This window comes from Syngnathoides biaculeatus, chromosome 15, assembly GCF_019802595.1.
Source record: "Syngnathoides biaculeatus isolate LvHL_M chromosome 15, ASM1980259v1, whole genome shotgun sequence".
Classification (NCBI taxonomy): domain Eukaryota; kingdom Metazoa; phylum Chordata; class Actinopteri; order Syngnathiformes; family Syngnathidae; genus Syngnathoides; species Syngnathoides biaculeatus.
This window is the reverse complement of record NC_084654.1, coordinates 21482803-21505181: the sequence shown is the minus strand read 5'-3', so window position 1 is coordinate 21505181 and position 22379 is coordinate 21482803. Positions and strand designations below refer to the sequence as shown.

The 22379-nt window shown below is 39.3% G+C and overlaps 3 protein-coding genes, 1 long non-coding RNA gene and 1 other non-coding gene across 5 annotated transcripts; 2 read left to right on the top strand and 3 right to left on the bottom strand.

The window, feature by feature from the left end:
* The first annotated feature begins 565 nt into the window (after window positions 1–565).
* Window positions 566–6212, top strand: LOC133513381 (uncharacterized). Its single transcript, XR_009798479.1, has 2 exons — window positions 566–892; window positions 1805–6212. It is a non-coding gene; the product is annotated as an uncharacterized LOC133513381 (long non-coding RNA).
* On the bottom strand, window positions 5340–9189 carry oip5 (opa interacting protein 5). The gene is made up of 6 exons (XM_061844124.1): window positions 9088–9189; window positions 8745–8944; window positions 8602–8665; window positions 7939–8061; window positions 7785–7866; window positions 5340–6543 (listed from the first exon to the last, which is right to left on the bottom strand). Exons 2-6 carry the CDS (start codon window positions 8920–8922, stop codon window positions 6469–6471), a joined length of 522 nt encoding a protein of 173 aa, XP_061700108.1. The 5' UTR covers window positions 8923–8944; window positions 9088–9189; the 3' UTR covers window positions 5340–6468.
* On the top strand, window positions 9184–14959 carry plek2 (pleckstrin 2). Its single transcript, XM_061844123.1, has 11 exons — window positions 9184–9283; window positions 10359–10385; window positions 10468–10552; window positions 10644–10808; window positions 11616–11821; window positions 12751–12842; window positions 13289–13476; window positions 13644–13745; window positions 13835–13918; window positions 13994–14072; window positions 14801–14959. Exons 1-11 carry the CDS (start codon window positions 9216–9218, stop codon window positions 14926–14928), a joined length of 1224 nt encoding a protein of 407 aa, XP_061700107.1. The 5' UTR covers window positions 9184–9215; the 3' UTR covers window positions 14929–14959.
* A 782-nt stretch (window positions 14960–15741) lies between these two features.
* Window positions 15742–21806, bottom strand: si:ch211-10a23.2 (Galectin-related protein A-like). Its single transcript, XM_061844887.1, has 4 exons — window positions 21670–21806; window positions 21435–21520; window positions 18561–18783; window positions 15742–17340 (listed from the first exon to the last, which is right to left on the bottom strand). The coding sequence occupies exons 1-4, from the start codon at window positions 21694–21696 to the stop codon at window positions 17197–17199; spliced, it is 480 nt and encodes a 159-aa protein (XP_061700871.1). The 5' UTR covers window positions 21697–21806; the 3' UTR covers window positions 15742–17196.
* A 492-nt stretch (window positions 21807–22298) lies between these two features.
* On the bottom strand, window positions 22299–22371 carry trnai-gau (transfer RNA isoleucine (anticodon GAU)). Its single transcript has one exon. It is a non-coding gene; the product is annotated as a tRNA-Ile (tRNA).
* Window positions 22372–22379: the final 8 nt, after the last annotated feature.

Genomic DNA, 22379 nt, shown 5'->3' with positions numbered 1-22379 from the left:
CTAGTGGACATTTGCGGTATTCCGCTGACTTCAACCATGAGGCCATTGAAATGTACAACGACGAAATTTTAAATATAGAAATCAATATACTGGCGCTAAATAAAGGTTTGAAAATGTTTTGAAAATAATCCATGCGAGTGACGGCGTTCAAGTCAACGTTAGGCACAGTTTCAACATTTGATTCGCTAATTTTCGCCAACCTTTAGCGGAAATATCACTGGGTAAGTAACTATATAAATGCAAACGTTTTTAAAAATCATATGTATGACAATTTATTTAAATTATGTGGCCAATAAATTCGAAAATTCTAACCACTGACTAAGAATGGAACGGAGCATAATTCTGAATACCGCTTGTCGTATATCAAGATGAACTGTTTTGCAATGGAAATTATTTTTTGAGTGACGTTTATTATTAATTATAATTAGTAGTAGTAATATTATAATAAGTGTTCCTTTTGTACTATTTTGACGGACGGTATTATACTTCCGTTCTCTGATAACTTCCGGGGCGGAACCATTTTCCATTTTGATCGACACTACACATCAGCCAATCGTCGCGCTTCCCCTCTCTATGCGCCAGGGACGACTCAAAATGGCGTAGCTACTAACTCGCTCGTCTGGACGCCGAGAGGCAAAAGGCGGGCGCACTTATTATTATTTTTTTTTTTTTTGTTCTGTTTTTTTGTGTCCCTTTCCCTTACCTCCCACATGCTAGGCGAACGCTTTCCAGCTGCGGTGATGTCTTCTCGACATGTTTTTGTGGGGGAAGTGAGCGGTGGCCCGCGGACGCCGCTGGTGTCACCGTAAAATACGAAGAAGTGGTCCGGCCATTGTTAAGCTTCCCAACATCTCCGCGGCGTCCTCATCACCAGGACCAGGACCAGTCCAAGGTCAGATTCTCAGACTGCTGCCTTTTAAATCTATTTCAAACAATTTACTGTACTTTTCTGTTGCTTAGAAATGCTCTGACGCAGCAAAGTGCCGGGCTAAAGCATCAAATAGCTTTCGTCAAATGAGCTTAATATTTGTCTCGTGCTAAATTAGGTCAATTTTGAATATCAAATAAAATATTTAAAAATGCACGACTGTCAGACGGTAACAAATTGATGATTAAATGTTTTCTATACTCTTGATTGATCGATCTATTAATCGTTCAGGGTGAGGATGAGCGGCAAAGAAAATGGGTGGATATTCTATCATGATCGAATTTATTCTATTAAATGATATGTATTTAATTAGATTTTTGTCATGCATATTTTTCTTGCCCGTCTTGATTTGCTTCACATAACGACAAATTTAAAATATTCTGTTTCATTGTTTTTGTTTTTATTGCATTTTTTTTAATTGTTTTTAATGTTTTTGGAGCTTCAGAGAGTTTATTTAAAAAAAAACATTTTGTATTTATTTAAACAATGTTTTATTTGTATGTGTATATGTTTAAAATATTTTTAATGACATTTTTTACTCAGAACTGCTGGTACTTTAAAATCAATGTTTCTATATTTTGTTTTTCAGGTTCTAGTCATATGCTTGTAATAACTCATGTATTATGTATGTTGTGCGGTTTACTTTTATCCTCGCACTAATTTTCTATATCAAATAAAATCTTTAAAAATGCACAACTGTCAGACGGTAACAAATGGATGATTACGACTAAATGGTTTCTACACTATTGATTGATCGAGCTATTAATCGTTCAGTGTGTACCCCCCGTAAACTCCAGCACTCCTGCCACCCTTGTGAGAATAAGCGGCTAAGAAAATGGATGGATGTATAATAATAATAATGTTGTCAAATTACAGGATGGATCCTTCGGGAAGCGCAACTGATCGACACCGGAGGAACTCGACCTGGACCGCCGAGTTTCCGAACAACCACGTTCAGCTGCAGCTGCGATGAAGAAGAAGAAGAAGAATCTTCCGGAAAGCACCCGATGGGGGTCCAAGACTCCTTCAACATCCTCTTGGGAAAACGACTGTCCAGGTTCTAAAACGACCAAACGTGCTTGGAATTGATCGATTTACGCCAGTTTTAAAGTCAAGTGCAAATGTGAAGAGAGTAAAGGAACCTCTTTCATTGCAGATGAATATTGCTCTGACTCCACATTGGCCCAAAAAATATGAATATGAATAATAACCCCCACAGCACACGGTGTAAGACACGTGAAACTGTAGCAAGCGTGATTTTCCGCATCTTTTTTTTGCTACCTCAAAGCCAACACGAGACGAACGGGAAGCCAAATCGTAGCGCATCTTTTAGTTGATTTGGAGATGGTTACGTACTGTACATACATGTATAAATTTATTTTCAAAACCGCTTTAAAATATGATTTTTTTTTTGGCGGGCTATGCGTGTGTTGTGAGAGAAATCATATGATTTTTTTTTTTTTAAATCTTTCGAAATAAGGGCACAAAAATAGGATCCCCAAGATGTCCGTGTTCCCTTTTAAAATAAGCAGTTAAATACTTTAAAATATCGAATTCAATATTATCAATGTTATTATTAAAATATGATCATGAATTAAGTACATTTTAATTTGCTATACCAAGTTCAGTAGAGTTAAAAAAAATGGTAATCAACTTTTGGTGTCGTATACATTTTGCTGTATTTATTATGCTAATTTTCATTTTTTTAATAATTTGAGCGCTATAAATGGTAAAAATGTTTGTGATACAAAAAGGTCAAATTACTTTGTCATGATCATTAAATCTAGAATTTAAAGCACATGTTGCCAAATTTATTTGATATATTATACTAATATAATTAAAGCGTAATGAATAAAACTATTTTGTTGTGCTTGCACATACTGTGCTAATTTTAATATTAAGTGAAATGTTTTTATCTTATTTTTTACCAATTTGAGTATTCATATAGGACAGGGGTGTCAAACTCATTTTTGTCACGGGGCTCATTGTAGTTACGGTTTCCGAAACCATCATATTTATGAAATTTATTAACTCGTTTTGGACTCTTTTTCAACTATTCTTCATGTTTGGTAACACAAAAATACAATATTATTTATGATACATGACCATTCCAAATTTTTTTGTAAAAATCCTCACAAGAATCATGTAAATTGACACAAACGAGCTGCCTTCGCGGGCCACGTAAAATCCCGTGGCGGGCCAGATCCGGCCCCTGGACCTCAAGTTTGACACCCGTGGTATAGGAGAAAAATTATTTTGTGTCATAAAAAGATTCTGTTCTAATTTTGGCACACATGAAAATCTTTTGGTATCAATGAAATAATTTGCTTGAATTTGTTTTATCATAGTGATATTAGGTTAATAAACGAGAGCGACGCGTATGAATATGAGTACCGTAATTTCCGGCCTGCGGAGCGGACCTGATTTATAAGCCTCACCCAGTACACGGTATACAAAGTTTTCGTACCTTAGCTTAGCTTAACATAGCAACAACACAGTAGGACGAACAGGGCCGGTTAAAAAAAAAGAAACAACATACCTAAAACACTGAGACGTGGCAGTAACACAATAGCGACATGCTAACACTAGCGCTAACAGGGCCGGTTTAAAAAAAAAAAAAAAAAAAACATACTTGTAAAAATCACTGAGACACGCCAGTAACACACCAGCAACATGCTAGCGCAGTGCTAACAGGGTCGCTTAATAAAAAAAACAATACCTAAATCACTGAGACGCGGCAGTATCACAGTAGCAACATGCTAATGCTGGTGCGGTGCTAACACTAGAGCGGCGCTAATGCTAGTGCTAACAGGGCCGGTTAAAAAAAAAAAAGCATACCCAAATCACTGAGATGCGGCAGTAACACAGTAGCAACACGCTAGCGGTAACAGGGCCGGTTAAAAAAAAAACATCCTGGTAAAAATCACTGAGACACGGCAGTACTGCAGCAGCAAAATGCTAGCACACCGCTAACAGGGCCGGTAAAAAAAAAAAAAAAAAAAAACATATGGGTAAAAGTCACTTCCTCGGCTCATATATTCCACCGGTCTCATTCGTACCTTTTCCCCTTGAGGGCCCCTTGTGGCCATTCGGGGGGGGGGGGGAAATGCACAAATTAGCCGCAGGGTCGAAAGCGTGTGGAAAAAAAGTCGCGGCTCGTAGGCCGGAAATTACGGTCGTCATTTTAGCATCACAGATGCAATGAAATATGCCGGAACGTCGTCCTCCTTATTCCGTCGCGTACAACAAAAGGACTTTGATCGAGCGGGCGCCGTGCAATATCGCAATCAAAACTTGTCACCTTGTTGACGGATGCTGTGTGTTGTATATTATTGTGGAAAAATGAAAAACAAAACAAGTGACAACGTTGTTTGAAAAGCAACAAAATCACCGACGTCTTCCATTCGAGAGTTGTATAGTCTCATCTACTTCTTACCACGTTTAGACGCTCATACCCGACTTCAAGTGTACTCGTCGTGTACTGCATGATTGCCTGCTTGAACACGGCACACCTAGATGAATAATCTCCCTTAAAAAAAAAAATAATAATAATAATAACTAAAGTGACACTTTTGGATGCATGATTTAAGCAGTATTTTTAACGAACGCGCTCGTGCAGCAAATGAAGCTGAACGGGATTTGAACTGTTTTCCCGTCGGATTTGCAAGCCCCTTCGGTGGCGCTGTTGTACATACGTGTAATCCAGAAAATTGTACGGGATTATTTAGAATTTAGCAGCAATAAATGCATGATTTGGAGGGGGGGGGGGTTGTTTAGCTGCCTCCTGCAGCGTTTTTGTTTTTCGATTTTATTGTCAAGGAATCTAACCCTCCTGTTTCGCTACGTTTCTCAGGAACAGCAACATCGTTCGGGTCAAGTTGACCCGGGGGCGTCGGTGTCGGGGGGGGGGGGGGAATACCGCAGTTCCCGGCCTGCAATGCGCACCTGGTTACAATGCTCGGTACACAGAAAGAGTTTAAGACTATCACCGCGCTGGCGCTCGTGCAGTGCTAGTGTTAATGTGGCACTAGTGTTAGCGCGGTGCTAACATTAGCACAGCACTAGCGTTAGTTAAACTCTTTCTGTGTAGCGGGCTAGCGTTAGTGCGGTGCTAGTGTTAATGCGGCGCTAGCGTTGGCACGGTGCTAACGTTAGTGCGGCACTAGAGTTAGTTAAACTCTTTCTGTGTAGCGGGCTAGCGTTAGCACAGCACTAGCGTTAAACTCTTTCCGTGTACAGAGCCTTTTAACCAGGTGCGCTAATGCTAGCGCCGCATCACCGCAGGGTTGAAAGCATGTGAAAAAAGTCGCGGCTGTAGGCCGGTAATTACAGTATACCAATAAACGGTGATCATTTCACTTCAGATTTCATTTTCATACCAAAAAGCAATTTTTTTTTTTTTTTTTTAATATTAGTTCTAAAGAATTGCAAATGGGTCAATTTGATCCGGTTCCTCCAGAATCTCATGTCCAGCCTACTTAATGATACAAAATGTTACAGAGAAAATCATAAAATATTTCATACGCTTATTTTATATTTCTTTTAACATTTATCCTGTCAGGTCTGATTTATTACCCCAAAAATTATGCTGTTGTCGTTCCAAGAAACTACTTTACACTTTTCAATCGTAATTCTTTAACTTGCTTTGTTAGCCAGTGTCAGAAACGGTTGTGCTAAACATTAACATATTTCATATCTAAAAAAATAATTTTCAAGTCTTTTCAAATATATCTATTCAACATTTAAACGGGGTGAATTTGACCCGCAAGGTAACAGGAGGGTTAATTGTTTTTGTTTGTGTGTGTGTGGGTTCAATAGACAAAAATCTACTTAACTGTACAATACCTGTAGCATTTTTTTAATACTATTATGCTTAAAAAAAAAAAAAATCCAAACGTGTTTTCCAAGCACTTTCTGCCTTGCACTGTCAACAACTATCCCGCGTTGATGTATGTACGACTACTTATTATTATTACAAAAACAAAAAAAATGATGCATGATTTATTTTTTTTAATTATTATTCCCCACACACGCGATTGTAATGCATGCAATAATCCGCGAGTTTGACCCCGTGTGCGGGGGAATTTGAGACGGTAGCGAGCATGTCGTCGCTTTTCCCCGACGTGTACAAACTATGCACTCCGCAGCTAAGAGGAGGAAAACGGGCATGCTTATTATTGTTATTCAGTGCTTTTGTATGACCAAGAAAAGAAAAAAAATGTATTTCTCAAACTCAGCAATATCATAATGAGGATAATAAAATGCAGCATGGTGCCAATGACGAGCCCTGAGGAGTGTGTGTGTGTTAATGTGACCTCTGACCTGTACCGTGCATTTCAATGTGGTGTTTGAACAGGGGTGTGTCGACTTTTTATAACAGCCGTGCGTAAACCGAGGTGAAAAAAAGCGGCGCAATCTACAGCGGGAGTCGACAAACGAGTAGTTTGGAGCGATTTTAATGGGGAAAAACAAACAGCCAACAAAACACATCATCATCGCACAAAATATGGTAATAACATTTATTACAATACACGGAGGCATCACTCGTCCCGCTCGCTGCTGTCGGCGAAGCTGATTTTCGTGTGTTCAAAGAGCGTTTCAAATTGGCGCTTCGTCTGCAATCCAACAAGAGCATTAAAATATCATATATATATATATAAATATATGTGTGTGTGTGTATCAATGTAAATATATAAAAAAAAAAGTACAAATATTTTCACATATACAAGTTTTTATGTAATAAAGTGAGTGTAATATAAATTAAGAACATTTCTTAAACATTGTAAATTTTTTTACATCTATTAAACACGTCAAAAATGTAATGTAAAAAATGTAAACTTTTACAAATACATTTAAAAAAATGTTACTAGAAGAAAAAAAACTGTTAAAAAAACATTTTAAAAAGGTATATTTAGTTTTCATTTATTATAAAAAAAATCTTGTTCTATATACATTTCAATTTTTACTAAATTACATTTGTGAATTTATTGTAAATGATACAAGAAAATTAAGTTGTACAGAGAATTAAAACTTATTTTATTAAACAATTTAATTTCTTGCTAATAAACAAATGTGTGTATATATATATATTAAAAAAAATATATATATATATAAAACCACTTTCACATATTTACATTTGTTCGTATAGTTCTTTGGCAGATTTACTGTAAGATTTTTATTACATAATTATGAACAAAAGCAGTAATTTAATGGCATTTTTTCTTTTTTCATTTATCATACAAAAATAAACATAACCAACAATGAACACACACACACATATATATATTTTAATACTTTTTTAACCAAATTACGTAATTGTTTCCTTTTAGTGTATATCTACCAAATATATTAATCATTTTGTTATTTATAAAATTTAAATATCTCATTTATGAATGATAATAAAACAAATAGCAGTAAAATAACCACGTTCACATATTTACATTTGTTCATATAGTTCTTTGGTAAATTGATTTACTGTAAGATTTTTAGGACAATTATTTGTGAACAAAAGCAGTAGTTTAATGGAGTTTTTTTTTCTTTTTTTCAATTTATCATACAAAAATAAACATAAGCAACAAACTTTTATATTAACCATACATATATTTTTTTGTACTTTTTTTTTAATTTCTACCGAAATACATAATTGTTTCCATTTAGTGTATACACACACCAAATATATTCATTGAATCATTTGGTTATTCATAAATTTTAAATTCATTCATTCAATTCAAAATTTAAATTCATTTATGCATGACATAAAAAAAAAAATTACATAAAAAGTGAGCACCAAAGTTTGCCTTGCAACCTACGAATGAGACTCTCCGCGGATGACATATTTTTTTTTTTTTTTTTTTACCTCGCTGATGGTTTCCACGAGCGGCTCGATCCGAAACGACACGGCGGACGCTTCCACCGCGGAGACGCCGCCCAGCACGTAACTGAAAACAGGGCGCCGCCGTCTTAGCCGTTACGCCCGCGGGGCGAGCCGACGCGTCGGCGCGGTTACTGACCACGTGACGTGCGCCTTGTGCAGGAGGAAGAGGGAGCGCGCCGCGTCCAAGTGCGGCGGCGCCGCGTGCAGGACTTTGCCCAACGCGCAGCGACACTGGCCGCACGTCAGGCCGCTGAAGATGCTGGAATCCATTTTTTTAAAAAGTCAACACGCCGCCGTTCTCATGCAAGGTTCTTGTAATATAAAACAATTTCACAAAGATTAGTTTGACCTATAACCTGTAGCTTCAAATTGAAGATAAAAGATGAAATGAGAGTGGAGATAATGTGGTTGCATAAGTGTGCACACCCCGTTTTTACTTCAGACATGGCTCTGTTCGGATATTAAAGCTATGTGTCATTTCCAGTGGAGCAACTGGAAAGCGTTGGCCTCACAGTTCCGAGGTCCCAGGTTCAATCCCGGACCCCGCCTGTGTGGAGTTCGCATGTTCTCCCCGTGCCTGCGTGGGTTTTCTCCGGGTACTCCCGTTTCATCCCACATCTCAAAAACAAGCAACATTAATTGGACACCCTAAATTGCCCAAAGGTGTGATTGTGAGTGTTTGTCTCGACGTGCCCTGCGACCAGTTCAGGGTGTCCGTTGACAGCTGGGATAGGCTCCAGCACGCCCTGCGACCCTTGTGAGGATAAGCAGCTAAGAAAATGAATTGGCACTCACTCACCAGTTAGCCAGTACTTTTTCCCCACACTCCATTTCACGACTCACTACCACGTCACTGGTTACTTCTAAACAAGCAAAAATTAAATTATTATGACGTATAGGCCGGGGACCCATATGATATGATATGATAACGCGGGTTCTTACTGAGGCACATGACGGAGTCCAGCCTCGTGAATTCCCCGCACACGGACAGGGAGTCCGTCAGGACCGCGTTGCACTCCTTGCAGTGAAGGGTCGCCAACCGCACGGGCTCCTGGTCCTGGTCGAGCAGCTCGGGACCGTCCCCGTCGCGTTCGATGAGGAAGGTCTCGTTGAACTCCATGCTAGCCTCTTTGTACGGTCTACTAAGGAAGCAAACGAACAAACTCGCGTTGCGCTGTGTTTTCGTACAGAGGGTAACGCGAGGGAGAAACAAAAGCGAAACAGCAATATATTTTTTTCCCCCAATAAAATAATAATAATAAAACAAGTTGTGAAGGCTGCTAACCGAATACTGGCGCCAATAAAGGCGGAAGTCGGATCATGTAGAGTGCTCTCCAGCAGGCTGACTGTTTCCGGACAACGGCGTCTGTGAATGGACAAGGGCAAATCCCTCTCGCCTCAACAGCCAATCAAATGGACTCTTCCGCAACTGCGTTTTCAATCTGCACACTAAAGGACGTGTCAATTCGGCGTGCATCTTGGTGGGGGCAACTTTTATTTTTGATCTTATAAATTACAGTACAATATATAGTGTAGTATTACTTACATTTTTTTCATATTTTTTTGCAAGGGGGCCAGGCTCGAACGGGTATCTCCTTCACAATATTACGATGCTATGTTACTTTTGATTTGACAGTTTTTATTGCTTTTACTTTTTTATTCCCCATCAGGCGGACATTTTATTTTCTTTACATTTCTATTTATTTTATTGTTGTTTTAATTTTGAAAACATGTTATGCTATCTTCCGTATGTATATATATATATATAGTAATTTTGTTTTAATTTCAAGGTACTGCACTATTATGTAGGAACTGCAGTAAGAGTACGCGTGCTAGTAGAGTAGTATATTTATATATTCATCATTATATAGTTATCATTTCAAAACATCCATCTATCCATCTATTCATTGTCTGAGCCGCTTATCCTCACAAGGGCACACAGCTATCTTTGAGCAGGAAACGGGGTACACCCTGAAATGGTTGCCAGCCAATCGCAAGGCAGCATTTCAAAACAGCAAACTCATATTCCAATATTTTGCAAGGTTTTTTATTGTTGTTTAAAATTATTTTTACGTTTTTGAAACATGTCCACTTTGTCACCTACAGAATTATCTGAAGCTGACAGGAGGTTATATATATATATATTACTATATATATATAATATATATATATATATAGTAATATATATATAGCCAGTAATTTATATATATATATATATATATTATTCCCATCATTTTTTTTTTACCTGCTCAGCATAATTTTACCCTTTTACATCTAGTAAATAAAAAGGTGGGAAAAAAAACAGTTCCCTTTTTTTTGGGGGGGGTAGAATTAAGATTAAAATCCCTTTACAGGTACAGAAGCGTATTACTGCCACACCCCCCCCCCAAAAAAGTCACATTTCACATTACTATGTGAAACCTTTTCACATAATAATGTGAAACCTTTTCACATTATTATGTGAAACGATTCACATAATAATGTGAAACCTTTTCACATTATTATGTGAAACGATTCACATTATCCCCCCCCGGTAATCTTTCTTGTGACGTTCAGGCTTGACAAGACAAATCCGCTCAGCAGGTGAGCGTGTAGCGCGCATGGGCGTGTTCCACGCCCGCCCACCTGCGTGTATATAGCGAGCGCGTGTGCATGTTGATTCTAGAGCGAAGCAAGCAGGGACACGCACGGGCGCAATGGATCCACAGCAACAAGTTCCGATCCTGCGAGAGGGCTTCCTGGTCAAAAGGGTTGGTAGTCGAACGCCCAATTGGGCACTTGCCACGGTGGGGGGAAACGGCCTCCCTGCGACTGGTGTGTGTGTGGTTTTTTTTCCACCAGGGTCATCTGGTTCACAACTGGAAGGCGCGCTGGTTCGTGCTGACGCCCGACAAGCTCGTCTACTACAAGTACGAAAGCGGCAAAAGAGACTCGTGCCAGCGGGGGAAAATCATGCTCAAGGGCTGCGTCATTACTTGCCCCTTCCTGGAGTACGAAAATCGACCCGTGAGTCTTCCGCCTTGGAAACTGCGCGTTCGTTTGCCCCCGCGCCGCTGTTATGATTGATGAAATTATTCCTATATGTGAAAAGCACTGGACAGAGCCTTTAAGATAATGTCCGACTTGATATTTATTTTCTTCTTTTTCTTTAAATCAATACGACGTGATATCATAAGAAGGACCTCACCGACTAATCGTGCGATGTTTTGCCCTTTTCAATTTGTGAATTTTCTTTCTTTCTTTTTTAAATTAAATTAAATTAAAACATTCCAACATAAAAAGATGGCAGCAGTTAGTCTCACATTTAAAAAAAAAAAATCTTAAAAAATGTGCCCATTTTTCTCTCTGTTGCAAAGTTGTACAGTAACTAAGAGACAAAGTATTGGCAAAGAGCCAAATATTATGCCTGTAATTCATACATTAACTTCCTGGTGCTTGATAATCGAGCCAGCTGACTGGATGCTGAGTCAGCGTCTCGACTTGAGGTCATTATGATGATCTCATTGTTTTTTTTTTTTTTTTTTTTTTCATTACTGTTTATGATCATGAGCTCACCTTTCATCTTCACGGGAAATATTTCCACATTCTGAGTGAGAGTCTTATGACTCATATTCTTCTGTGTTAGCATGTCTTGCTTCATATCAAAATGACATTACGGATTCTTGAGCTCTTGAGACTTTTACATATCTGATTTTTTTACCGTTGAAATATTTTTACACAAATGCCCTTTAAATATGACGACGTGTCAAGTGCTGTTCTCATGTTCATCGTTTTTCTCGCTTTCCGAACGACTCGCCCGCGTTGGCTCGCCAGCTGGTCTTCCGCCTTCAGACCAAGACCTGCGCGGATCACTTCCTGGAGGCGTGTTCCCGGGAGGAACGAGACGAGTGGGCCGGCGACATCGCGGCGGCGGCGGAGCGACTGGGCGACGGCGCCGGAGCGGGCGCTGACGGGGACGGGTCGCCGGGGGTCAGCCCGTCCACCTCCCTCGGCTCACAACCGCACAACATCAACCTGAGGTGAACGTCTTTATACTCCTAAGGCAGGATGATTTAGAATCAGAACCAGAACCAGAATCAGATTTCATGGCCAAGTACCGTCATGTCCGGCCCACAAGCCGCGATTTTTTTTTTCACACGCTTTCAACCCTGCGGTTTATGCGGTGATGCGGCTAATTCGTGCATTTTTTTACCAACAGCCACAGGGGGCTCTCGAGCGGAAAAAGTAAGCATGAGACCGGTGGAATATAAGTGTCGAGGAAGTGATTTTTACCGGCCCTGTTAGCGCTAGCAATAGCGTTGGCGCTGTGCTAGCATGTTGTGTATCATGGCGTGTCTCAGTGATATTTACCGGTAAGTTTTATTTTAACCGGCCCTGTTAGTTTTAGCGCAGCGCTAGTGCTCGCATTAGTGCTGTGCTTGCGTGTTGCTGCTGTATTACTGGCGTGTCTCTATGATATTTACTGGTAAGTTTTATTTTAACCGGCCCTGTTAGCGTTAGCGCTAGCGGGGTGCTAGTGTTAGCACTAGCTTTAGCGCGGCGCTAGCGTTAGTGCTAGCGTGTTGCTGCTGTGTTACTGGTGTGTCTCAGTGATATTTACCAGTAAGTTTTATTTTAACTCTCCCTGTTAGCGCGGCGCTAGTGTTAGCACTAGCTTTAGCGATAGCGTTAAACTCTTTCTGTGTACCGTCTTTGTAAATATAGTCGTGTTTCAATGTGGCCACTTGCAGCTTTTATACAGCTGCGGCGCATGTGTGTACCAAATGGTATTTCCTTTACAAATGTACTCGGTGAGGCTTGAAACCAGGTGTGCTCTGTAGGCTGGGATTTATGGTTCTGTATTCTAATGTGTTAAATGTTTGAAAATAGTACCCGACATGCTCCGTTTTGGTTGTGTAAGAACCAAACATGACCATATGTGTGATGTTGTCTTGTTGCGGTGTGTTAGCAAAGTGCTGGAGGCCATGTACGACGTTCACAGCGGCATCAGCATGAGCAACCACGTGGAGCAAGGACGCATGTACAGCAACTGCTTCTCAGGTCACACCCAACTGCAATCCTGACATACTTCTTCCATACAGACCCTTGCAAATGCAGCATAGACGATTGAAGTAGCGGGAAACAACCCGATTCCGACATGTACAGTAGTCTCTTCAAAGTATTCTCACATGTAGGCCCCTTGAAATAGCGCAGTTTTTATGTACGCACATTTTAAAGTAATCTGATCATTTTATTTCCACCCTAAGGTAGAGCCTTTAAAGTAACCTCAGTCAAAATTGCTTGATTCTTTGCGGGCCACATAAAATCATGTGGCGGGCCGGATCCGGCCCCCGGGCCTAGAGTTTGACACCCATGGTTTAAAGACTTCTTATTAATTTTCATTTCAAGTTGCTCAGGCCATACACGCTAACGCTTTATGGAATAAAATTTCGGTCAAGTAGCGTGACTCTTTGATCATTTCAACGGCGTCACGTTTTCCCGCACAGGCTCCGCCGTGGTGGACTGGCTGGTGTTCACGCAGCTGGCTCTGACCCGAGCCGAGGCCGCGACGCTGGCGTCGGCCCTGCTGGAAGAGGGCTTCCTCCGCACCGTGGGCCTGCGGAGCGCCGAGGCGCTGCGCACCGCCGGCCTCGGCGAGCTCTTCGTGGACGACTCCACCGCGCTTTACGGCTTTGTGAGTGGCCGAGCGTAGATGGATAGATTGATAGATAGATGGATGGATGGATGGATAGATAGCCCTCAGTAAATCATCCCTCCAAAACGACGCCATGCATATGAACCGAGGAAATCGAACATTGTCCTGTCTTTTCCGCTGGCTTATTTTTTTTGTTATATTTCCAGTCGGACGGCCTGAAGAAGCGCGGCTGCGTGAAGGCCGAGACCACGCTGTCCGCGGTGGAGCTGAGCGGCCACGTGATCAAAAGAGGCTACCTGCTCAAACAAGTAGACAAAATCATTTTTTTTTTTTTTTTTTGGGGGGGGGGGGGGGAGCGTTTTCACCCCGTCTTAAATGAACGCGTCCTTCCCATCAGGGCCACAGGAGGAAGAACTGGAAGATCCGACTCTTCGTGCTGCGGTCTGAGCCCTCCTTCCTCCACTACTACGACCCCGCCAAGGTGCGGAGGGCAACCTTGCGTGTCACTTCATGCTTCGTAACGTAGACGCGTCACCCACTTCCTGTCTGGTTTCAGGATGACATCATTCCCGTCGGAGGATTCCCGCTGCGAGGCTCGCTGGTGTCCTCGCTGGACGATAACGGCGTTCCCTCCGGTGGGTCTCGATAATCGTCATAGCTTGGACGTATTGACACACGCCTTTATGAATCAATTAATTACAGACTCTTTTCAACGTCTTTTGCAAGAGTGGCGTCCCTCAGGGAGGTGTTTGAGGTTCGATGAGTTTCAACTTAATGTTGAACTTGTCCTTTTTGGAACTTTCTATAGCTGCATCCATTCGTCCATCCATTTACGTTGCTGCTTATCCTCACAAGGGTCGCGGGGAGTGCCTATCCCGGCTGTTGTGAGTGCGGCTGTTTGTCTCGATGTGCCGTGCGATTGGCTGGCGACCAGTTCAGGGTGTAACCCCGCCTCCTGCCCGTTGACAGCTGGGATAGGCTCCAGCACTCCCCGCGACCCCCGTGAGGATAAGCGGCTAAGAAATTGGATGGATGGACATGATCATGCTGAGTCATAATTTTAGCAACAGCTCTCCATATAATGCTGACTTCAATTCATTTTTATGAATTTATTTTTTTTAATAATCAGCATGTGTCCCAATACTTTTGTCCACTCCATTTTTGGATGGCGTTCCTCGGGGTAGCCTTTGAAGCCCATTAATTTTCTGCGAAATATCATCTGAAGTGAAAGAGCGATTAAGTGGGTCAAAGTAGTAGCAAAACTGTGTTTATGGTGCAGAAAACAATATTTGTGACATTTTGGTAACATTTTTAGCTTTGCTAAGGTGTACCTAATGTTTCGTCTCCCGGCTTCCCTCCCCAGGCGTGAAGGGCAACATCCAAGGGAACCTGTTCAAGATCATCACCCAGTCGGACACGCACTACTTCATCCAGGCGCCCAGCCACCGCGAGAAGATGGACTGGATCGACGCTATCCGGGAGCACACGTAGCGCCGCATGTCACTCGTAGGCATGTAGCCGTGGGGGGGGGGGGGGGGGGTCACGAATGTTGCTTAGCCCTTTGGATGCTTCAACGCCTTTTATTTGTTTACAAAAAGCATATTCGATGCATTTTGTGTGTGTGTTTTTAAGATTAAATTTAATATTCTATCGGGATTCATCGTTCCAGTGTGATGCAAAATATTTTGAGGGCAATGCTAAAAGTAAAAAAATGAAAAATAAAATAAAAAGTGTCAGGATTGTGAAGGAAATATATTTTAGACAATTTGGCAAAAATAAAAGTCATAGAATAATATTGGGAAATTTGGTGTTTAACCAGCATAAGGTCAAAATATTGCAAAGCAATATTGCTTTTTTTTTTTACAAGAATGAAGTGAAAATGATAATAATATGGTCTAAATATTACTACAATAAAATTTGCAATTTCAAAAGAATAAGTTTAAAATCTTATGAAGGGAAAAAGTCCCAACACTAAAAAAAAAAAAAAAAAAAAAAAAATTCCAAATATTCCAAACAAGCATATTTAAAGAATAGAACGACTTTAGAAATTTAAAGTAAAAAAATTACAAATTATTAATTAATTAATTATTAATTAGAAATTTTCCAAGAATAAATTCAATTCAATATTTTGTGACTGCAAATTCCCCACTTTGTGTTTGTTGATGAGAAAGCATGAAAAAAAAAAAAAAAAAAAGGAGCCGCGAGTCGGGACAAGCCCGTCGGCGCTCCCATCCCTCGCAAGCCCGGTCCGGACTTTGGAAGCGACGATGAATCACCGCCATCGCTCGTGCCGTCGTAAAAAAAAGAGCAAATATCAAGCAAGGTGATTTTATTCAAGGGAAGTAAATTCACGTTTGTTACTGTTGATAAGCATTGAAAGGAAATGGGCGTGACCTTTTTAAGGCTTAAGTTCAAAAGAATACACAATAGTACAATAACAGAGTGTTTAACAGGACTGTACCATTGCAGCTTTACAGTACCAGCCTTATGGAAGTAAATAAGTGCCACCAGGATTTGAATTTGAAATGTAATGTGATCATATTTTCAATAGTTGCTGCAATTCGCCGTCTGAAATTCACCGTCTGTGCCACCAGGCAGGGTCACTTCAGGTCAGAACCGAACAGCCAGCCAATCCAGTTCCGCTTTCTTAGTGTGTGACGAAGACTGCGTTCTAACCTGCAACAGGTGTTTTACCACAAACGGTGCAGCAGCACGACGCATATAGACAGACAATGTGACAGTTCTCAAAGTCACGTACTCGTACGGTGAATACTCGGTTCTCAAACGTCTCCGTTCTCAAACAAATCGGTTTTCGAAAGAAAAATGCGAGATTTTTTTTTGCTTCTGTTTTCGAACGAAAATGACATATCGCACGTGGGCCGACCAGCTGACCCCCCCCCCCCGACGCGCGTTGTTATTGCGTATAACGCGGCCTCTGTACGCAGACGTGGGAAATATCGGTTTTCGAACAAATCGGTTCTCGAAAAAAACCCCTTCTGGAACGGATTGCGTTCGAGAACCGAGGTTGCACTGCACTTTGAAATGATGGGCTGCCGCATCCGGGCAGGCAAGTGTGAAATTGGCGTGAGGTGACCGTTATACTGCCCCCGGGTGGCCAAAGTGCACACACGAGAATGAGCAGAACAATCTCCATGGAATTGGGACAAAAAGGGTTTATTTTTTATTACGTTTCATTCTGTCATTAGGCACCACTGTACAGTTCGAGTCTTTAGGAATAGAACCTTAGCCCTATGAGAACCACTGCGCTAATGGACTAATGGCTAATTGGGGGGGAAGGGGGGGGTTAACGACACTTTGTATTGATGATTTATGTGGAAAAAGCCATTTTCTATTTTCACGAAAAACGTTCAACATTCACGTTAAAATAAGTACTTTATCGGCACTAATTGCAAGTTTTCGCGATCACGATTAAGCCCTACGACTTGAAAGAAATTCACTAGCTACTACTAAATAAAAACGCCACAGGACGGGTCTCGCTTCTTTCGCGCGAGCTCCAAAATCCTCAGAGGAAAAAAATATTGCAATTTGGACCAAAATTGGCTTCAAGTCACAATCTTATTTTTTTTTTGTTTTGTTTTTAAGACACTGACAACTGCTAGCTACATTCAGTTAGCGTGTTAGCGAAGGCACTTTGTCTCGTCCAAAGTGTGACACTGTTTTTGACAAAGCACATCTTTTATCATCTATTTTTAACCCGCTATACACCGTCTCCGGACGTCCGCCGTCATCGCGGTGGCGTTAAGCCACCTTGGTGAGTCGCACGTCCCCGAAAACCCGTAACGCCGTCAAGCTGGCGAGCTGCGGGAGGCGGTGGGTGAAGCCGCACAGGGGCTGACCGTCCACCAGGATGCGGAACTGCTGGTGCTCGCATACGATCTCCATCTAGTCAGAAAGGCGGAAACAAAAAGTTACGTTAGCCGTAACGATAGCGACAATGACAGCGGAAAGGTCGGGATAACGATAGCCGTAGCATTAACGATAGCCATGTTAGCGATAAAGATAGTGAGCATGATAACAATTAAAAAAATAAGTATTGCTTTAATAACAATCATTAAAGCAACAACATTAGCATAACAATAGCGGTAATGCTAGCAAGAACGACAGCAACAACAATAGTTATAATCGATAAAATTATAATGATAGTGAGAACCATAATGACGATAATACCAATATTCCTTAAGATAATGATAGCGATAAGCTTAGCAGTAACAACAAGGTAACCATAATGAGAGCGCTAACTGTCGCGTTGATAGCAAAAACAACAGCAATGACGATAGTGATAACAAAAGCGATAATAGATAAGCATACCATTGATTAACGATAGTGATGACGTCAACGATGAAAGAGATAATAATTAGTGATAGATAATAACGATAATATGACAATAGTGTAGCGATAATAGCATCAACATTAGCGATGACGATAGTGATAAGAGACGATTATGAGAGGTTAACGATAGCAATGTTAGTAATAAAGATATTGAGCATGATAATAAAAAAAACATTGCAATAATACCTGCAGTAACAATAATTAAAGCAACAAAGTTAGCATAACAATAGCGGTAACGCGAGCAAAAATGACAGCAACAACAATAGTGATAATCGATAAAATTATAATGATAGTGAGAACGATAATGACGATAATACCAATACTGCTCGCGATAATGATAGCGATAAGCTTAGCAGTAGCAACAAGGTAACTACAATGATAGCGCTAAAATTAGCGTTGATAGCGATAACAGCAATAACAATAGTGATAGATAAGCATAGCAATGATTAACGATAGTGATAACATCAGCGATGAAAGTGATAACAATTAGTGATCGATGATAACAATAATATGACAATAGCGTAGCGATAGTAGCGACGACGACAGTGATGAGAGACGATTATGAGAGTGTTATCGATAGCAACGTTATACACAACAATAACGATAACAACGAAACGATTAACGGTAGCGGTAACGAGAGCGTTAGCCACAATGATAGCAACAGAGAATAATTTTTGAAATCTGTTAAATTCTGCACTTCAACGAATCGGGTGAATTGTACATTTGTATTTGATTGTGTGATATTAATAATAATAAAAATTCAAATCAAATACCTTAAAAGGCTCCCCGGGCGCAAAGGGGAAGAAGGAGAGCGTGTTTTCGGCGGGACCCCACTTCCCCGCCAGGCGGGCGTTGCGTTGGACGGCCTTTTCCGTGAAGCTGACCTTTAGCTGGAGACCCACGTCGCCTTGTGACTCCGCCTCCTGGTCCTGTTGCTCCTCCTCCTCCTCGGCGGCGTCCTTCTGCTGAGGCGCGCTGGACACCACGACCTCGATGCTGCACCAAAAAAAAAATAAAATAAAATAAAAAAAAAATAAAACTACGGTGCCTGGGAAGTGCGAAACCAAAAAGCCGAAACTCCACAAATTCAACGACGACAAATGTTAAGAAAAGTTTTTGACCAAGCAAAAAATTTGCAATCATATTCTGTCAGTAAGTTAAAAAAAAAAAATGACCTTGACGTTTCTCTTTAAAAACAAAAACTGATGGAAAATATTGGTTACTAATTTGCCTGCTGTCTGGAAATTGCAGTTTTTAATATCAATTACTCAATATCAATAGATCAAATAGAAAACTTTAAAATATTTCAAAATGTAAATGATTTGCCTCATCATAATAGTGCTAAAATGAATTATTAGTTGTGATTGAAAAATACAAGTAATTTATAGTCATGCTAATAAAATCAAAAGTCAAGCATTCAATTAAATGAAATTTATTTGCCTGCCAAAGTTGCCAATATTTTTTGGAGATAAAATGTAAATACATTTTGATTAAAATAAATACAAAATTTAACTGAAATATACAGTATCTTCTATATTATTCAATTGGATTTAAATGACTTTGAAATAATTAAAAATAGAATGAATGGTGATATTTAAAAAATACAAAAAATACTTGAAATTATTTTGAATTAAATTAATATTAGATGTATTGTGTAAGGAAACTGCTTCAATATTTAATTTATTTAAAATTTAAAAAATGATTAAGTCATACTCCTCCTACTACTCATAATGATAATAATAAGAATAAAAATGCAGTAAGGTATGAGGAATTTACTACTACTAGTCATAATAATAATAATAATATAGTAAGCTAAGATGAAAAAAATAAAATAAGTACATGTGCAAGGTAACAAGAATTTACTACTACTAGTCATAATAAGAATAATAGTAATGATAATACAGTAAGCTGAGATAAAATAAAATGTGCAAGGTATGAAGAATTTACTACTACTACTAGTAATAATAATAATATAGTAAGCTAAGATAAAATAAAATAAATGTGCAAGGTATGAGGAATTTACTACTGTTAGTCATAATAATAATAATAATAGTAAGCTAAGATAAAATAAGATAAATAAATGTGTAAGGTATGAGGAATTTACTACTACTAGTCATAATAATAATAATAATTCAGTAAGCTAAGATAAAATTAAACAAATAAATGTACAAGGTATGAAGAATTTACTAATATTACTAGTAATAATACAGTAAGCTAAGATAAAATAAAATAAATGTGCAAAGTATGAGGAATTTACCACTACTAATTATAATAATAATAATAATAATGATGATAATAATAATAATAATACAATGTGCTGAGATCAAATGAAATAAATGTGCAAGGTATGAAGAATTTACTACTACTACTAGTAATAATAATAATAATAATATAGTAAGCTAAGATAAAATAAAATAAATGTGCAAGGTATGAGGAATTTACTACTATTAGTCATAATAATAATAATAATACAGTAAGCTAAGATAAAATAAGATAAATGTGTAAGGTATGAGGAATTTACTACTACTAGTCATAATAATAATAATAATAATTCAGTAAGCTAAGATAAAATAAAACAAATAAATGTACAAGGTATGAAGAATTTACTAATACTACTAGTAATAATAATAATACAGTAAGATAAGATAAAATAAAATAAATGTGCAAGGTATGAGGAATTTACCACTACTAATTATAATAATAATAATGATGATAATAATAATAATAATACAATGTGCTGAGATCAAATGAAATAAATGTGCAAGGTATGAAGAATTTACTACTACTACTAGTAGTAATAATAATAATAATAATAATAATAATATAGTAAGCTAAGATAAAATAAAATAAATGTGCAAGGTATGAGGAATTTACCACTACTAATTATAATAATAATAATAATAATGATGATAATAATAATAATACAATGTGCTGAGATCAAATGAAATAAATGTGCAAGTTATGAAGAATTTACTACTACTACTAGTAATAATAATAATAATACAGGAAGCTAAGATAAAATAAAATAAATGTGCAACATGAATAATTTACTACTACTAATAATAATATTAATATGAATAATAATAATAATATAGTAAGCTAAGATTAAATTAATGTGCAAGGTATGAGGAATTTACTACTACTAGTCATAATAATAACAACACTAATATTAATACAGGAAGCTAAGATAAAAAAATAAATGTGCAAGGTATGAGGAATTTACTACAACTAATTATAACAATAATAATAATAATAATACAGTAAGCTAAGATTAAATAAATAAATGTGCAAGGTATGAAGAATTTACTACTACTACTACTACTACTACTAATAACAATAATATAGTAAGCTAAGATAAAATAAAATAAAATGAAATAAATGTGCAAGGTCATATGTTGCAATGCATCATCACGCTCAAATCATTTCTTTTTCTGGCATTTCTCCACACTCTCATTCACGCAAAATCTGAGGGAAGCACATTCAATTCTCTCAAATGCATCAGATGACCGAACTTTCCAAACACGCGCTGCCCCTCAATCATGCACGGACTCGGCGTATTATTATTTTGTCCCACTCACCCCCTCCCGCGAGCACGCTTTTATGTTTCAACTTGCCCGCCCCTGACGAAGGCCCAAACACGGTCTGACCTTTTGGGTTTCTTGTCAACGATCCCCATCACGACCAGCTTCATGGAAGGCCGCAGACCGCCCTTTATCTCTCCGATGTACTCCTCCTGCGCGAGACAATGGTTGGCTCAGCGGGACGGACAGAAACTGTCGGGCTGCCTTTTAGCAAGTCATTTCTCCGCCACCCTCATTCACAACGTCCCCACAATCAGGCCTGCACGGCGTCCGGAACAAAGAAAAGCCCAAGCCTACTTACATTTCCTTTCTTGTCCTTGTCCTCCATTCCAGTCTGGGGCGTGACGCAGTACTGTGGAGGTCTCCAAACTGGATGCCAAGTGAGGAGGACGGCTTAGCCCGCCTGTTGCCATAGCGACAGCCTCCACCATTTGCGAGAAGGCGACTGCTGAACTGCGGTTTTAAAACATGTTCATATATCGTAATAATCGCGTCTGGGGAACTGCCCCCGATCATAATTGTGTGTGTTCAAACGTCGTTATGGTTTAGTGTTCGTCATTATTGTCTTTTCTGCACAAATGTTACGTTTTCCCTGACCCGAATCCGATGCTGCATTCGCTTAACCCCGTAATCTAGAAAATATTAAAAAAAAACACATTCTGGGGGCAAGAATTAAACTGAAGCTATCAATAAGGAATAGAATAAAAATGTTTATTTTACCTTGTTCACGCAATTACTGAATTCGTGGCAATATTTTAGATAGCATATGAAGGCAGCATATCGTGAAGCATTTTTTTAAATTTAGTAAAGTTTCTTTCAGCTTGTCCCTTTCGGGGTCGCCACAGCGTGTCATCTCAGATGAACGCACATATGTTTGGCACAATTTTTACGCCGGATGCCCTTCCTGACGCAACCCTTCTCAGGGAGTGGAGGCCCCAGTGGGATACGAACCCACAACCCCTGGTTTATCAAACCAGTGCTCTAACCACTGAGCTACGGGGCCTCTATTTT

Bases quoted from the DNA above. Each gene is read 5' to 3' on its own strand.
- si:ch211-10a23.2 (XM_061844887.1), bottom strand. From the start codon at position 21,696: ATGGAGGACAAGGACAAGAAAGGAAAT. The intron at 21,521-21,669 runs GTAAGTAGGCTT...TGTCTCGCGCAG, and splicing joins ACAAGGACAAGAAAGGAAAT to GAGGAGTACATCGGAGAGAT. The intron at 18,784-21,434 runs GTCAGACCGTGT...TTTTTGGTGCAG, and splicing joins GTTGACAAGAAACCCAAAAG to CATCGAGGTCGTGGTGTCCA.
- oip5 (XM_061844124.1), bottom strand. From the start codon at position 8,922: ATGGAGTTCAACGAGACCTTCCTCATCGAACGCGACGGGGACGGTCCC. The intron at 8,062-8,601 runs GTGAGTGAGTGC...AATGGATTCCAG, and splicing joins GAAAAAGTACTGGCTAACTG to CATCTTCAGCGGCCTGACGT. The intron at 7,867-7,938 runs GTCAGTAACCGC...CCCTGTTTTCAG, and splicing joins CACAAGGCGCACGTCACGTG to TTACGTGCTGGGCGGCGTCT.
- plek2 (XM_061844123.1), top strand. From the start codon at position 9,216: ATGGACTCTTCCGCAACTGCGTTTTCAATCTGCACACTAAAGGACGTG. The intron at 10,553-10,643 runs GTTGGTAGTCGA...TTTTTCCACCAG, and splicing joins AGGGCTTCCTGGTCAAAAGG to GGTCATCTGGTTCACAACTG. The intron at 13,919-13,993 runs GTGCGGAGGGCA...GTCTGGTTTCAG, and splicing joins ACTACTACGACCCCGCCAAG to GATGACATCATTCCCGTCGG.